Source organism: Neolamprologus multifasciatus, chromosome 6 (genome assembly GCF_963576455.1).
Source record: "Neolamprologus multifasciatus chromosome 6, fNeoMul1.2, whole genome shotgun sequence".
Lineage (NCBI taxonomy): Eukaryota > Metazoa > Chordata > Actinopteri > Cichliformes > Cichlidae > Neolamprologus > Neolamprologus multifasciatus.
This window is the reverse complement of record NC_140444.1, coordinates 12615184-12632490: the sequence shown is the minus strand read 5'-3', so window position 1 is coordinate 12632490 and position 17307 is coordinate 12615184. Positions and strand designations below refer to the sequence as shown.

The window sequence follows — 17307 nt, the reverse complement described above, 5'->3', positions numbered from 1 at the left end:
GTACGTCCACCAGCAGCACCGCAGACCAAGCCCCGCCACAGATTCGTATATGTTGCATTAGTCCTTTACACGAATAGCCTTTCTTTCCTGAAACTAATTTCAAGAGTTATAGGTCCACATAAAAAATCTTGACAAGATAAGCTTATCTTATCGTTTGGTTTAATGGAAACTATAAAGCCACACCAGTTTGCTACTATTGCATGTGGCATGGTTTCAATTGTGGCAGGTTTTAGTCTGGTGTTAAAGCATAACATTTCAACCTTGTCGCCGTTATTTACAGCATAACCTGATATTTCATGTAATTTTAAATATATGCCTTTTAAACATGTTAAAAATCATTTTTGTAGTCTTTCTGTGCTAGTTGAGCATGACGAACAGTAATGGCTGATTTAAAGTTATATGCATTATAAACTCCCTTTACTTGCAAGGGAGCAATAGCATACACAGTGAACGTCTATGTAAGTGCGTATCAGGGCAATCTTCCTGAGCCTTTTTATAAACGTCTTTTCTAACGTTATCCTGGGAACAGATATGTGTGTGACACTCTTACAGAGAAACAATTCAGCTATATTGTGTGCTAGTACATGATCTGGGAGATACATTCTCTCAGCTTACTAATAGGTGCCTTACTTAAAATGTCCACCCTATTGTTTTCCAGAAATACAGGGTGAATACACAGTGCTAGGCATGGTGGTCACTGACATTAAATGCATAATTGTATAAATATTTTTAATTTACTTCAAGCAAAACATTCTAGGGGTTTAACCTATAAAACATTTTTAGTTTGAATAATTTTTCAGTGCATTCATAAAATTCTTTCAGATTTTGATATCTAAATCCCCTAACATGTCAGACAGTGAGGCAGCCCATGTAAAGTAAGACAATGGAGAGTATTAAAATTGTGTTTAAGTGATAATAATAGTAAATTTAAAATATAAATGGTTTACTTTATTTTTCTTATTATATTATGTTTTATATATAATCATTTTTAAATAAATGTATATAATTTATATAAATGTCAAAAAAACAACAGTTTTAAAGCTGTTGATATAATTAAAATAAGCAAGCATTTTGTCATGAAATTGATGTTGCCATATGAGACTTTAAATTCGAAGTAAAAAGATAACAATAATGCAAAGTATATTTTACTATCCACAGGGGTCTTTATTACTGGTTGAATTTTGGACCGCTCTCTTAAATATAGATCTAAATAGCTTAATTCAGATTATAGACAGTTGCATTGCATGTCAAGTGGTACAACCATTATAAAACTGGGAAAATATTTGCATATCATAAGCTCTTTTCTTCATCTAAGGTATATGTTTACTACACCCAAAAGCTAATACAGCTGTCCACTTAACTGTCTGTTTGAGGTAAATATACTGTAAAAACAAGTTCTTTTTTTAAAAAAGGCGTTCCATCCAGGCATGCCATCTGCTCAACGGTCTCAAATTTGCATAAAAAATAATGGTATCAATTTTTAATGTATGTATGAGTGCTGTGAAATTTTAGTCTTCATATATCTAATACCTTAAGATATACTTTTATGAAAAATGGTCAGTTGACCCACTGGCCTTTCTTTCACACATTAAACACTCATAAATGTTTGAGGATGAATATCTAAACGACTATTAAAGCAGTCGGTACTCTAATGTAATTGCTTCTAGTGATCTGTAGGTTCCAAAAGTGTTGGAAACATTGCACATTTTTGTTATCACTAAGTACTAGCATCGCAAAATTGTTGAACATTCATGATGCAACCCCCCTCCCCAGTATCTCTATTCAATTCAATTCAGTTTTATTTATATAGCGCCAAGTTACAACAACAGTCGCCTCAAGGCACTTTATACTGGATGGAGATCTTGTGACCTGAAATTTTTTGATATTATGGAAAATAGTTATGTCTCCAACTAACTACAGTACAAAAAAAGAGAAGTGTTAAAAAGAGAGCAGTGTTGCCTAGATATGGCATAATCAAAACCATTTAGTAATGCAGTACTGCAACATTTATTGGTAACCTTATTCAGTTTCATATTTCTAATAAACCATGAAATGTATCTGTCAAACATTATCAGTATTTTGTTGAATTACTAAATTTCTTTTCTTATTTGTAATTCTTGAATTTTATGTTATAGTACACCTAAGGTGGTGAAAAGTGTGTCTGATGAAAATGTTTAACTGAAGAGGACTTATAGAGGACGTTTTATAATAACATTCACGGCTTATGAAAACATCAACAAAATTCATTTTTGTTTTCCCATTTAAAGTGCATATTGCAGACAGCAATTAACACAGTAGATATTGTGGCTCAAAAAACTCTGATAATGATGGAAAATCAGTTGTGCACAATTCATTTTTGAATTTCTTTTTTAATATTTTGTTCAAATAAGATGAAAATATTTGGATTCAATTGGACTTTAAAGGGTTGTTTGAGATTTAAGACTTATCTAAAAATGAAATTGCTTAAAATTAAATGATTATAACAACTCTGGACTGAGCAGTGAAAGAGAAAGCGGCGGTTAAAAGCATGTGACCTTCCATCTAACTTCATTGGCTACAACAAAGCCAACAGCCATTAAAAACACTGTTAGTATTTATTTAATTTTTTTTGCTTAAAAAATCCCTGATAAATACAGAAATGAACCAAAATATAATTAAGTGTTCAAACTTGGTGTTATGAAAAATGTTAAAAATCTGGTTTAGGTAAAGGTAGGGATAAGTAAATATGAATTCTTGCCTATGTATCCAAAAAAAAAGTTTGTGGAGGCGGTACCTCGGGGGTATAAAGTACAACATACAGCAGTAACCACTTCCTGTCCTCTCGCAACTCGGATGCTTTGGTCGTTTGCAATCTGAATTTGAATCATCTGTTCAATTTCTCTGTTAGCAGCATGCCTCTTCAGTTTGCACTATGTCCCGGCAGAATGATCGGTGGCTCCCATCCGTGTTTCATCATTGCAGAAATTGGACAAAACCACCAGGGAGACATTCAGATTGCTAAAAAAATGATCAAGATGGCAAAGGTAAATTAAATGAAATTTTGTCCTTAAAGAGCTTTTCAAGATTATTATTTAAAAAATACTTCTCTTCTCTTCTCTTCTTAGGACTGTGGTGCCGATTGTGCAAAATTCCAGAAAAGTGAATTAGAGTACAAATTCAGCAAGCGAGCCTTGGAGCGCCCCTACAATTCAAAGCACTCCTGGGGGAAAACGTACGGTGACCACAAGCGTCACTTAGAGTTCAGTCATGATCAATACAGGGAGCTAAAAAAGTATGCAGAAGACATTGGCATCTTTCTCACCGCCTCTGGCATGGATGAGGTATAGGATAAAAATTATGATTAATAAGAGTGTGCAGTGAATTTCACTTCAATCAACAGGGACAGTGTGGTACTAAACAATGTGCTGAGTATTGATGCATATTTCTCACACTTGCAGTCCAAGAACATGTTCTGTTGTGTTGTGGGGGGAAATTTAAATTTTGTAAAACCCCATCAAGGGGTTAAGTGGACACAAAATCAAGGTTTATTGCAAATCAATATAAAGTTGATGTCAATAATTACCTTTATCCTCTGTCCTTGTCATTGTGGTCTCTTCCAAGATAAAAAAAAATACTCCACTCCACACAGCACAAGCAATCCCTCAATAATTTGAGAAAATAATGTGAATAGTATGCTATGACCTATTGAGACACCGTAACCTGTCTGAACACCTATGAGAGATAATGGCCAAAGGCAAAATCTTTTGCAGGATAATGTTCCGTCCTTCCTGTAGATCTCGGGAGATTTACACACTCAGTGCCGAGACACAACAAAGCCATTAGGCCTGATGTACTCCATCTTAGCTTTCTTTGGTTATATGATTGAATTTTTCAGTGCATATATGTATCTGATATCCATAGATGGCTGTGGAGTTCCTTCATGAGCTGGATGTGCCCTTCTTCAAAGTTGCCTCGTGTGATGCGAACAACTTTCCATATCTTGAGAAAACTGCCAAAAAAGGTACAAGGCATTTTGCGAGTACTTCAAATCACTCTTACCTAAACTGTCGTGGGAAACAGCAAATCTGCAGTGTACAGTGCATTTTATAGCTGATCCCACCTTGTGGGTGTAGGCCTTAGTAAAAAAAAAAAAAACAGCTCCCTGATAGAGACCTCATTTGAGCGCTGAAATAGTGGGCACCATTAAAACGTACAACAACATGACAACAAAAAAATTACAAAATACTGCTACACTGATATTTTATTTATAAATATCACCTGAATTTTCTCTTTTATTCTGAATCTGTCAGTTTTGTTTGTCTGCTCTGTCATGATTAGCTAATTTTCATTATTAAATTTAACTACCGATCTTGCATTCATGCCCATCTAAACAGTATATTGGATTACATAATGCATATGTCATTGTCAGGGCGACCCATGGTGATATCCACTGGGATGCAGTCTATGGAAACCATACGGCGTGTCTACAAGACAGTAAAGGAGCACAAGCAGAACTTCACCCTCCTGCAATGCACCAGCGCCTACCCTTTGGATCCTAAAGAGGTCAACCTCAGTGTTATCAAGGTAATATTGGTGAATAATTTCCTCATACTCAGTCATCATTTTCTCTGATTATGTGCTTTTATTGCAATCCATAGCAGCAAACAAGGGAACGTTCATGTTACAAAAAAGGTAATCCCTTCAAGCAACATTCCCCAACACTTTTAGTAAAAATGACAATTCTTAGGACACTACCTGAACCTTCAGTTTCCCCATTCGGATTAATGTTGTCCTCAGTGGCAGCTACTCATGGCGTTTTTTGTTTTGTTTTTCTCTCCTTTTTTTGCTCTAGCTGTTTCTGCACACATGAAGTTTAGTTTTAGTTAGTTTCATAAGCATAGGAAGATTTCCCATTGCCTATTATGTTAATTAAAAAAAAATCTGTCAGACAATTCTACTTTATAATATATGATCAATTTTTCACTTATCTTATTTATTCTTTTTTTTTTTTTTAAATGTGGCACCAACTGACACTTCTGAGATGCCACCTGGTATTTGACCTCACTCATAGCTCGTCTCTGGTGATCTGCTCCCACAGTGCAGGGAGGACTCACTAGGGATGGGTATCGAAAACCGGTTCTTGCTGAGAACCGGTTTCCAGTGTTTCAATTCCTTGGAATTGTTTGCCATTTTTGCAAACGATTCCCTTATCGATTCCAGTCGCCCCGAATGACGTCACCACGTTGCGGAACGTCATTTACCTGGCAGGAAACACGGCGCCTAAGCGGCTCAAACGCTCAAAAGTTTGGTTTTGCTTTACGAGAATAGATGACAACAGGGCAACTTGCAATACTTGCAAAGTAGATATTTCATTTAAGGGAGGAAACACTACAAATATACAAAAGCATTTGCTCACAAAACACACGATGACCTTAAATGAATGTCGTGTTTTTAATTCCGCTCCGGACTCGTGAATCTCAACCCAGCAGCAGCGGTAACGTTTGCACGTCCTCTCCCGTTAATGCGGCAGGTAAATAATCAACTAACAGTGCATATTATGTTAGCGCGATCTGCCTTATTACAAAACCTGCCATTACTGTGCATTTAGGTGACCATTATGAGAGAGACAGACAGAGTCTGGCTCAGATGCTGGCAGTTCTCACTGCAGTCTACCGTTAGCGTCTCCTTTCAGGCCAGGATAGACGAATGTCACTGAGCAGTGACTAAGTTTGTGGTCAAAGGTTTGCACCCATTTGCCACAGCAGATGATTTTCGGTAAGTGAATGTGTTTAATTGTAGGCAGGGACATTACTGGATATTCTTGTGTAATTGCTACAGAATAATTGATGTTATACTTTGTTATTGCTACAGAAGAATATTTATTTTATTATTTTACATTTACAATTTTTTTTTCCTGGGGACCCTGTGACACCCCATTGAAGAGCCGTAGGCTGTGGATCTCTTAAGATCTCACTGTTGGGTTTGTAAGGCCATGTTACTCCTAAATTTCTATCTTGTTCAAAGAGAAGATATAAAAGTTCTAAGCTATTAGACCGTAGTGTTCTCCTTTTTTAAAAAGAATCGATAAGAGAATCGATAAAGAATCGAATCGTTAAACAGAATCGAAAATGGAATCGGAATTGTGAAAATCTTATCAATACCCATCCCTAGGACTCACAGTTCTAACTCTTGTGTTATCACTTCCTCAGTAATCTTCTTGAATCACTCTTCGCACCACTAATTATATTTAGCATCTATCAGCAATCACAATACTGGAAAATGCTTTTAACAGATCAAACACAATAAATGTGAGATTAATAATAAAGACATTTAGTAAAAGTAATTATTTGTAGTTTGTACTTATTGGTTCCAGTTGCACTGGAATCAGCTGATTTCAGTTTGAGTGCTGGAGGAGGAAAATAGCAGCACGGTCTACAGTGTGGATATGGGCATGGAAAAGTTTTCTGTACAATATGTTTAATTATTTTTTATTTTTTTTGTAACGCCCTCAACACTGATCACAACAAAGATGGGACTGTCTCCAACATTTGATCCACAGCACACAATTAATTTGCGTGAATGTAGTGTCTTAGATATGTTGCTTAGTACTGGTGGTCACTCTCAAATCAGAGCCACTGAGAACCCAGTGAGAATCAATAAGTGATGTCAATAATGGAATTGGAATTGTTAAATTATTATCAACAGTTTATAAAATAAATACAGTCTTTTCTGTACTCTGCCCTATTTTATACATTTTTATAAACTTCGATGTTGTTCTACTCTGGTACTGAGCCGTTTAGCCTTTTGCACTTGACTCTTTGCAAAAAGTTTAATCTCTAGTGCCTTTTTAAAGATTTATTATTTTCTGCAATTATACCATTAATTGGTCCTATCATTAACGATACAGATTTTGCATCTTAGTGCAATTAAGGAAAAGACTGCCCAAATGTATGCTAGCTTAGCCTGTTATAAGGATCGGCTGTATTAGCATGCCTTCTGAAACAGACCTTCTTAAAGTTACTAATACCAAACAGATGACACATTATATATCCTACTGTCTATACCATGATTTTAATGGTCATTCAGATCATTAAATGCTCTTACAAAAAGTAAATGTACCTTGGTTTGCTGAAAGAGGAAATCATTGAAAATAGCAGATCAAGGGTCTATGGAGCCTTGGCAGTTTCCAGCTGGACCAGTTAGTGACCGGTGTCCATTCAAGTAATCACATCACTGTGGTTGCTGAGAAGGTTTTGAACTGTCTAAACAATAAAGAAAATTATCTCTGGAATATGGTGAACAGTCCCAAAGGAAACTAAAAGTCATATGAAATGGAGTGCACTGGAGAGGCAGGTTATGGGATTGTTTTTCCATCTCTTCATACATGGCACATTGCCAGAGATGAAGACTCATTAACCACATTAGTAGAGCAGGTCATTGTAGTAATAATTTCGAAAGTCCTTCTTGTCAACTGTTAACATCTTGTAAAGACGTACAAGCTAACACAACATTTAGCTCAACAGTTACTTAACTTCAAATCCATTCTTTAAATGTTATATGATATTACAGTGTCGTCTTACACTATCACAAAGTTCTTGTTGAGAACCGGTTTCCAGTGTTTCAATTCCTTGGAATTGTTTGCCATTTTTGCAAACGATTCCCTTATCGATTCCAGTCGCCCCGAATGACGTCACCACGTTGCGGAACGTCATTTACCTGGCAGGAAACACGGCGCCTAAGCGGCTCAAACGCTCAAAAGTTTGGTTTTGCTTTACGAGAATAGATGACAACAGGGCAACTTGCAATACTTGCAAAGTAGATATTTCATTTAAGGGAGGAAACACTACAAATATACAAAAGCATTTGCTCACAAAACACACGATGACCTTAAATGAATGTCGTGTTTTTAATTCCGCTCCGGACTCGTGAATCTCAACCCAGCAGCAGCGGTAACGTTTGCACGTCCTCTCCCGTTAATGCGGCAGGTAAATAATCAACTAACAGTGCATATTATGTTAGCGCGATCTGCCTTATTACAAAACCTGCCATTACTGTGCATTTAGGTGACCATTATGAGAGAGACAGACAGAGTCTGGCTCAGATGCTGGCAGTTCTCACTGCAGTCTACCGTTAGCGTCTCCTTTCAGGCCAGGATAGACGAATGTCACTGAGCAGTGACTAAGTTTGTGGTCAAAGGTTTGCACCCATTTGCCACAGCAGATGATTTTCGGTAAGTGAATGTGTTTAATTGTAGGCAGGGACATTACTGGATATTCTTGTGTAATTGCTACAGAATAATTGATGTTATACTTTGTTATTGCTACAGAAGAATATTTATTTTATTATTTTACATTTACAATTTTTTTTTCCTGGGGACCCTGTGACACCCCATTGAAGAGCCGTAGGCTGTGGATCTCTTAAGATCTCACTGTTGGGTTTGTAAGGCCATGTTACTCCTAAATTTCTATCTTGTTCAAAGAGAAGATATAAAAGTTCTAAGCTATTAGACCGTAGTGTTCTCCTTTTTTAAAAAGAATCGATAAGAGAATCGATAAAGAATCGAATCGTTAAACAGAATCGAAAATGGAATCGGAATTGTGAAAATCTTATCAATACCCATCCCTAGGACTCACAGTTCTAACTCTTGTGTTATCACTTCCTCAGTAATCTTCTTGAATCACTCTTCGCACCACTAATTATATTTAGCATCTATCAGCAATCACAATACTGGAAAATGCTTTTAACAGATCAAACACAATAAATGTGAGATTAATAATAAAGACATTTAGTAAAAGTAATTATTTGTAGTTTGTACTTATTGGTTCCAGTTGCACTGGAATCAGCTGATTTCAGTTTGAGTGCTGGAGGAGGAAAATAGCAGCACGGTCTACAGTGTGGATATGGGCATGGAAAAGTTTTCTGTACAATATGTTTAATTATTTTTTATTTTTTTTGTAACGCCCTCAACACTGATCACAACAAAGATGGGACTGTCTCCAACATTTGATCCACAGCACACAATTAATTTGCGTGAATGTAGTGTCTTAGATATGTTGCTTAGTACTGGTGGTCACTCTCAAATCAGAGCCACTGAGAACCCAGTGAGAATCAATAAGTGATGTCAATAATGGAATTGGAATTGTTAAATTATTATCAACAGTTTATAAAATAAATACAGTCTTTTCTGTACTCTGCCCTATTTTATACATTTTTATAAACTTCGATGTTGTTCTACTCTGGTACTGAGCCGTTTAGCCTTTTGCACTTGACTCTTTGCAAAAAGTTTAATCTCTAGTGCCTTTTTAAAGATTTATTATTTTCTGCAATTATACCATTAATTGGTCCTATCATTAACGATACAGATTTTGCATCTTAGTGCAATTAAGGAAAAGACTGCCCAAATGTATGCTAGCTTAGCCTGTTATAAGGATCGGCTGTATTAGCATGCCTTCTGAAACAGACCTTCTTAAAGTTACTAATACCAAACAGATGACACATTATATATCCTACTGTCTATACCATGATTTTAATGGTCATTCAGATCATTAAATGCTCTTACAAAAAGTAAATGTACCTTGGTTTGCTGAAAGAGGAAATCATTGAAAATAGCAGATCAAGGGTCTATGGAGCCTTGGCAGTTTCCAGCTGGACCAGTTAGTGACCGGTGTCCATTCAAGTAATCACATCACTGTGGTTGCTGAGAAGGTTTTGAACTGTCTAAACAATAAAGAAAATTATCTCTGGAATATGGTGAACAGTCCCAAAGGAAACTAAAAGTCATATGAAATGGAGTGCACTGGAGAGGCAGGTTATGGGATTGTTTTTCCATCTCTTCATACATGGCACATTGCCAGAGATGAAGACTCATTAACCACATTAGTAGAGCAGGTCATTGTAGTAATAATTTCGAAAGTCCTTCTTGTCAACTGTTAACATCTTGTAAAGACGTACAAGCTAACACAACATTTAGCTCAACAGTTACTTAACTTCAAATCCATTCTTTAAATGTTATATGATATTACAGTGTCGTCTTACACTGTCACAAAGTTCTTGTTGAGAACCGGTTTCCAGTGTTTCAATTCCTTGGAATTGTTTGCCATTTTTGCAAACGATTCCCTTATCGATTCCAGTCGCCCCGAATGACGTCACCACGTTGCGGAACGTCATTTACCTGGCAGGAAACACGGCGCCTAAGCGGCTCAAACGCTCAAAAGTTTGGTTTTGCTTTACGAGAATAGATGACAACAGGGCAACTTGCAATACTTGCAAAGTAGATATTTCATTTAAGGGAGGAAACACTACAAATATACAAAAGCATTTGCTCACAAAACACACGATGACCTTAAATGAATGTCGTGTTTTTAATTCCGCTCCGGACTCGTGAATCTCAACCCAGCAGCAGCGGTAACGTTTGCACGTCCTCTCCCGTTAATGCGGCAGGTAAATAATCAACTAACAGTGCATATTATGTTAGCGCGATCTGCCTTATTACAAAACCTGCCATTACTGTGCATTTAGGTGACCATTATGAGAGAGACAGACAGAGTCTGGCTCAGATGCTGGCAGTTCTCACTGCAGTCTACCGTTAGCGTCTCCTTTCAGGCCAGGATAGACGAATGTCACTGAGCAGTGACTAAGTTTGTGGTCAAAGGTTTGCACCCATTTGCCACAGCAGATGATTTTCGGTAAGTGAATGTGTTTAATTGTAGGCAGGGACATTACTGGATATTCTTGTGTAATTGCTACAGAATAATTGATGTTATACTTTGTTATTGCTACAGAAGAATATTTATTTTATTATTTTACATTTACAATTTTTTTTTCCTGGGGACCCTGTGACACCCCATTGAAGAGCCGTAGGCTGTGGATCTCTTAAGATCTCACTGTTGGGTTTGTAAGGCCATGTTACTCCTAAATTTCTATCTTGTTCAAAGAGAAGATATAAAAGTTCTAAGCTATTAGACCGTAGTGTTCTCCTTTTTTAAAAAGAATCGATAAGAGAATCGATAAAGAATCGAATCGTTAAACAGAATCGAAAATGGAATCGGAATTGTGAAAATCTTATCAATACCCATCCCTAGGACTCACAGTTCTAACTCTTGTGTTATCACTTCCTCAGTAATCTTCTTGAATCACTCTTCGCACCACTAATTATATTTAGCATCTATCAGCAATCACAATACTGGAAAATGCTTTTAACAGATCAAACACAATAAATGTGAGATTAATAATAAAGACATTTAGTAAAAGTAATTATTTGTAGTTTGTACTTATTGGTTCCAGTTGCACTGGAATCAGCTGATTTCAGTTTGAGTGCTGGAGGAGGAAAATAGCAGCACGGTCTACAGTGTGGATATGGGCATGGAAAAGTTTTCTGTACAATATGTTTAATTATTTTTTATTTTTTTTGTAACGCCCTCAACACTGATCACAACAAAGATGGGACTGTCTCCAACATTTGATCCACAGCACACAATTAATTTGCGTGAATGTAGTGTCTTAGATATGTTGCTTAGTACTGGTGGTCACTCTCAAATCAGAGCCACTGAGAACCCAGTGAGAATCAATAAGTGATGTCAATAATGGAATTGGAATTGTTAAATTATTATCAACAGTTTATAAAATAAATACAGTCTTTTCTGTACTCTGCCCTATTTTATACATTTTTATAAACTTCGATGTTGTTCTACTCTGGTACTGAGCCGTTTAGCCTTTTGCACTTGACTCTTTGCAAAAAGTTTAATCTCTAGTGCCTTTTTAAAGATTTATTATTTTCTGCAATTATACCATTAATTGGTCCTATCATTAACGATACAGATTTTGCATCTTAGTGCAATTAAGGAAAAGACTGCCCAAATGTATGCTAGCTTAGCCTGTTATAAGGATCGGCTGTATTAGCATGCCTTCTGAAACAGACCTTCTTAAAGTTACTAATACCAAACAGATGACACATTATATATCCTACTGTCTATACCATGATTTTAATGGTCATTCAGATCATTAAATGCTCTTACAAAAAGTAAATGTACCTTGGTTTGCTGAAAGAGGAAATCATTGAAAATAGCAGATCAAGGGTCTATGGAGCCTTGGCAGTTTCCAGCTGGACCAGTTAGTGACCGGTGTCCATTCAAGTAATCACATCACTGTGGTTGCTGAGAAGGTTTTGAACTGTCTAAACAATAAAGAAAATTATCTCTGGAATATGGTGAACAGTCCCAAAGGAAACTAAAAGTCATATGAAATGGAGTGCACTGGAGAGGCAGGTTATGGGATTGTTTTTCCATCTCTTCATACATGGCACATTGCCAGAGATGAAGACTCATTAACCACATTAGTAGAGCAGGTCATTGTAGTAATAATTTCGAAAGTCCTTCTTGTCAACTGTTAACATCTTGTAAAGACGTACAAGCTAACACAACATTTAGCTCAACAGTTACTTAACTTCAAATCCATTCTTTAAATGTTATATGATATTACAGTGTCGTCTTACACTATCACAAAGTTTTGTAGGTACTGTTTTCTAGAGAGAAGGAACCTGCCAATGAAAGACTTGAGAAACCAGTGTTTGTTTACACACTGTGCATAGATGTTAAATTAAATTGTGTATGTGTGACCACTGTATTGTATGAAAGTGGTGGGTACACAAACAGGCAGCAAACAAAATGCAAAAGTTTTTTACTCTGATTTTTCCATTTTTTCTGGAAGACATTCCAGGAAGAATTTCCAGATGTTCCAATTGGATATTCTGGACATGAGCAAGGCATCTACATCACTGTGGCTGCTGTTGCAATGGGAGCAAAAGTTGTGGAGCGCCATGTGACCCTAGATAAGACCTGGAAGGGAAATGACCATGAGGCATCCCTGGAGCCCTCCGAGCTGGTAGAGCTGGTCCGAGCAATCCGACTGGTGGAGACGGCAATGGGATCACCAGTCAAGCAAATGTTGCCATGTGAGAAGACCTGCCATGATAAGGTTAGTTTGATTCATTTAGGATGAACTTTAGCAAAAAGCTAAATGTTGAGACTGGAAGTCTGCATTTCAAGCTTGATTTTTTATTATTTCTCACAAGTGCCACTTCATTAATTTAATTCAATTCAGTTGTATTTATACATCACCAAATCACAACAACAGTTGCATCAAGGCACATTATATTATAAGATAAATAACGCTACAATAATACAGAGAAAACTCCAATAATCACATGAACCCCCATAGCTGAATTAAGGTGCACTAAAAAATTACTGGGGTCCCTTTTGTACAACCACACACCTTTCACATGTCTTTGTGCAAGATATTTCTCTGTTATTCTGTTCCAAATATGTCTATCTTTTTAATTTAAGTGCATATGTGCCAGAAATTAGACACTTGGTTGCTGTTGCATAAAAGAAGGTATATAGTAAGTCTCATTTCATGTAGGGTCTATCCATCACGTTTATTTTAAAGTACCTTTTGAATTTTCTGCCAAAGGGGGCGCTTGGGCCTCTCCCTACCATCACTGGGCATGAGACAGGTTACAGCGTGGACAAACAGAGAGACAACGATACAATGTCACATCCATGATCAATTTAAAATCAATCATTAACCTAAGAAGTCCTTGCACTTTGGAAGAAAACTCACTGTGGGAACTTGCATGGAACTTTCATGCTGCTGAGTGACTGCTGCTCGTAAAACACATTTCATTGCAATGTTGACCCTGTGCTAACTTGCATATGACAAATAAAACTTGAACTTGCAAACACAAATAGATTCGTACATTAATAGTGCTAACAATTTCAGTGCCACATTGTGTAATAGCAGCTTATAATTACCATAAAATACATACTTATGGTATAAATTTTATTTAGAGAAACAAAGACTAAACCTTGGCAACATTTGGCAATGTGGCAATACCTTATTTGTGAGATAGATCAAGTTGTTCCCATAAAAATGATAAATGTTTAGTATTTATATGTTGTTAATCTATCTGTGATTTCTGTATTCTTTGTTTTCTGCACAGCTGGGCAAGTCAGTGATAGCTAAGGTGGCCATTTCCAAAGGTACAGTGCTCAGCCCAGACATGTTTGCCGTGAAGGTTGGTGAGCCAAAGGGCATCCCTCCAGAGAACATGCAGAACCTAGTGGGCAAGAAGATCAAAGTGGATGTGAAGGAAGATGACAGCATCTTGGCAGACATGATAGAATGAATAACCTTCAAAACTGTTGGAATAGAGGCAGGCAGAAAGAGAGGGTTAGAAAATGTAGAAAGAAATTGGAACTGTGTGTGAACAGAAAAGGATACAAAGAAAACTAACCACAATGCTCTATATGTACCTGTTGAATGCTGTGATGAGCATGAGGCGACTGCTAAAGGAAGCAACTGAAAGAAGAAGAAAGCTCTCTCTTATGTAGCATACAGCCATAGTTGGCTTCAGAAACTTTGGCAGTTATGGAAATTCTCTGTGTGCTTTAGGCAAGGGGACTGTTTGGCAAAAACAGGAAGTTACTAATAAAATATTTTTAACCAACCAGTCTCTCAATCAGTTTCTCAAAACTTAATCATAAAATGGAAAGAATTAATTACTTTGTGACAATTCGACACATTTCTTGCAAAATGAAACACCAAAGCAATACACACAGCTATTTCACACAGCTGTGATAAACTCAAAACACTACCACAAACGTATTCATGTACATTTTGGCTTCACTGAGTCATATTACATATACAACTGAATACAAGTGCCTTGAAATAAAATACAAATAAATGTCATGGTTTCAGAATTGTGTGCATAGTTCCATTTCCTTCCATTTTCTAAAAGGCAATCAATGTTTCTTGTATGGCTTTGGACTTTGTAAGACACTTTATAATATTGAATTCATAGTCCAGGTGCTATTCCTGGGCTTCTGGAAGAAGTCCTGTGTTATTATATAGGTACTAATGTGTGACATGAACCAGCTTGTTTGCATTTTCTGTCTTGGGGTTCTCAAAATATACAGAAAAAAAGAAATAAATAAGAAGTACAATCTGTACATCCTTTAAGAAACAAATATGCAGACCAGACAGCAGAGGACACCACAGAACATCCATGTATCATCCACCAAACAACACCATAGCACTCCTTGAGTGTCTTTAAAACAAGTCTCTTAAAAAAACTCTTTGAAAAAATGTTAAAGAAAGGAAAATAACTGTGTCCGTTTTTTTAATTTCAGGTCTTCCCGTTTAAGGCCACCTTCCCTTCCCTGTGAGCAATGATTCTCAAACTGTGGGCGCCCTCTACTGGTGGCCATCCAGCCATTTAAGAATGGGTGCAGACAACCAGAGGAAAATTATTGTGAAATTACTTTGAATTAATATAATAATTTTTTAGCAAAAATATAGAATAGTTAATTGATGCTTTTGTCCCCATCTTAAAAAAACAAACAAAACACATCTAACCTCAGATCCTTTTTCATTAATAACTGTTGATTTAAAGAACACAACAATAAATACACTTAAAAGGTGGAGGTTTTTTTTTTCAGTTACCTTGAAAAAACAACACTAACTCTTACTGGCTTCTCTTCAGAAACAGAAGGCTTGATTACTGGTATATGAGAATACTGTACTTACATTCAAAGCTTCACTGACTATTCACACAGTTCTGAAAGTATGTATCAACCAACTGACTCAAGATTTCAAAACTCTAAACACAGTTCTATTGGTCTCACCAATATTAACTTTATAAATCTTTAAAAATTCCATCATTTAGATGTGTTCGGTCAAGGTAGAAACACTGGTGTTCAAAATGCAACATACTGATTACCAATTAATCTTACTCATGTTGTGCCTGAGCACACTCAATTGGAAGGACAATTCAGCCATGTGTCCGGATAAAAACAAGGCCTCAAGTGACTTATACAGGTGTTACGAAACAAGATGGAGAAGCAAGAGCACAGAGGAAGAGTGATTGGACGAGGCCTGTGAGGCAACAGAAGGCGATGTTCAAATTGTTATTGTCTTTTAAACGGAGCAATTTATGTAGCAAAAACAAATAAATATTTCTTATGTTATCTTTGTGATTTTCTTTGCAGTATTTCCTGCCACACCTACGTTAAAGTACTCAGGTTTGCTACATACACTGAAAAGTTGCTCATACATGTTCTTCTAGAACCATGTTCTTAATTCTGTTGTATAAACAGGTTAAACATGAATTTTCAGTTTGTCTGCACTGAGTCATCTCAAGTGGGTGGATTTATTTATTTAATAAATTCTTCAGACATTGTTTGCTTTGTGTTAAGACTGTCCTCTCTTTGTTTTACTTTCTGTTTTAAGACCGCAGGCTGTTTATGTGAGACCAGGACCTTCATGTCTTTGAATAGGCTAAATCAGTTACTGCTGTTGGGCAGGGCTGAACTGAGATAAAATAATCAGCCCAGGCATTTGTGGTCCAGGCGACTCACCGTGATCTCTATATATCATTTCATTTTGTTTGACTATTGATATTGACATAGGTATTAATCGGGTCGGTACAGTTGTTGTTGGGTTATTTCTCAGTTGCACTGCAGTGTGTGATAATAATTAAAATCTACTATTAGCAAATGGTTTATGGTCAAAGCAGCCATTGATTTTACCCGAATCCCTGAATCTATCCCTTCCTAATTATGTCCCTCCATCTATTTTCTTACCACGTGAAGGTGAAATTCACGCGGTGAGAAATTCACGTGTCTCTTCCTCAGCACCAGCAGCCTTCTGTGCTTGATTATTAGATTCTGCTGGTACTTCTGTTACAGTCACAGCCAGACCGATGCTAACATGTCGGTTAATCTGACACATTTAGCTGCATCTCATATTAGTTTCTTTCAGTGTTCTTTCTCGGCTTTCCAGCTCCACCTTCTCGCTGCTTCTTCCACACCAAACATTATCTTCAAGGTGCAGCGAAGGTAGGAGAGGGGCCGATAGCGTTAGGACATTTGATTGGGTAATCCAGCTTCACTAATGAAAATGAACGAATGGGCTGCTGCCATTTCTTGTATGGCTGGTGCGCAGCGGGCACTTCAGGCCGGCCCATCGGCCCAAAAGTGAGTCGGCTCACCGGGAAAATGGTCGGTATGTGCCCTGCCACTGGGCTAAATTTCATATATATATATATACTTTGCTTGTAGCTTTGAACTTTGGTTGGAAAGCTCAAAGCTTTGGTTGGAAAATGTCTATTCAACCACTTGTTTCACGGGAAGTTTATATCTATAAATATAAATGTACATATCCATAAATATGATTTTCCATAGCTATAAATTTGTCGATGCAAATAAAAACAGAACAGAATGGTTGCTTTTATTTTGAAAGAAAGTCCACGATTGCTACGTTGATCACAAAGGC

At 36.9% G+C, this 17307-nt stretch overlaps 1 protein-coding gene and 1 long non-coding RNA gene across 2 annotated transcripts; one reads left to right on the top strand and one right to left on the bottom strand.

Moving 5' to 3' along the window:
• Nucleotides 1-2700: 2700 nt before the first annotated feature.
• Nucleotides 2701-14161, top strand: LOC146516580 (N-acetylneuraminate-9-phosphate synthase-like). The gene is made up of 6 exons (XM_085162602.1): nucleotides 2701-3023; nucleotides 3105-3320; nucleotides 3901-4000; nucleotides 4409-4563; nucleotides 12685-12951; nucleotides 13976-14161. Exons 1-6 carry the CDS (start codon nucleotides 2892-2894, stop codon nucleotides 14159-14161), a joined length of 1056 nt encoding a protein of 351 aa, XP_085018728.1. The 5' UTR covers nucleotides 2701-2891.
• Nucleotides 10813-14077, bottom strand: LOC146516581 (uncharacterized). The gene is made up of 2 exons (XR_014874527.1): nucleotides 13426-14077; nucleotides 10813-12938 (listed from the first exon to the last, which is right to left on the bottom strand). It is a non-coding gene; the product is annotated as an uncharacterized LOC146516581 (long non-coding RNA).
• Nucleotides 14162-17307: the final 3146 nt, after the last annotated feature.

What these genes read in the sequence shown, in the direction of transcription:
- LOC146516580 (XM_085162602.1), top strand. Translation starts at nt 2,892, where the DNA reads ATGCCTCTTCAGTTTGCACTATGTCCCGGCAGAATGATCGGTGGCTCC. An exon ending in CCGCCTCTGGCATGGATGAG is followed by an intron (nt 3,321 to 3,900) that starts GTATAGGATAAA and finishes TGATATCCATAG; the next exon opens with ATGGCTGTGGAGTTCCTTCA. An exon ending in TGAGAAAACTGCCAAAAAAG is followed by an intron (nt 4,001 to 4,408) that starts GTACAAGGCATT and finishes TGTCATTGTCAG; the next exon opens with GGCGACCCATGGTGATATCC.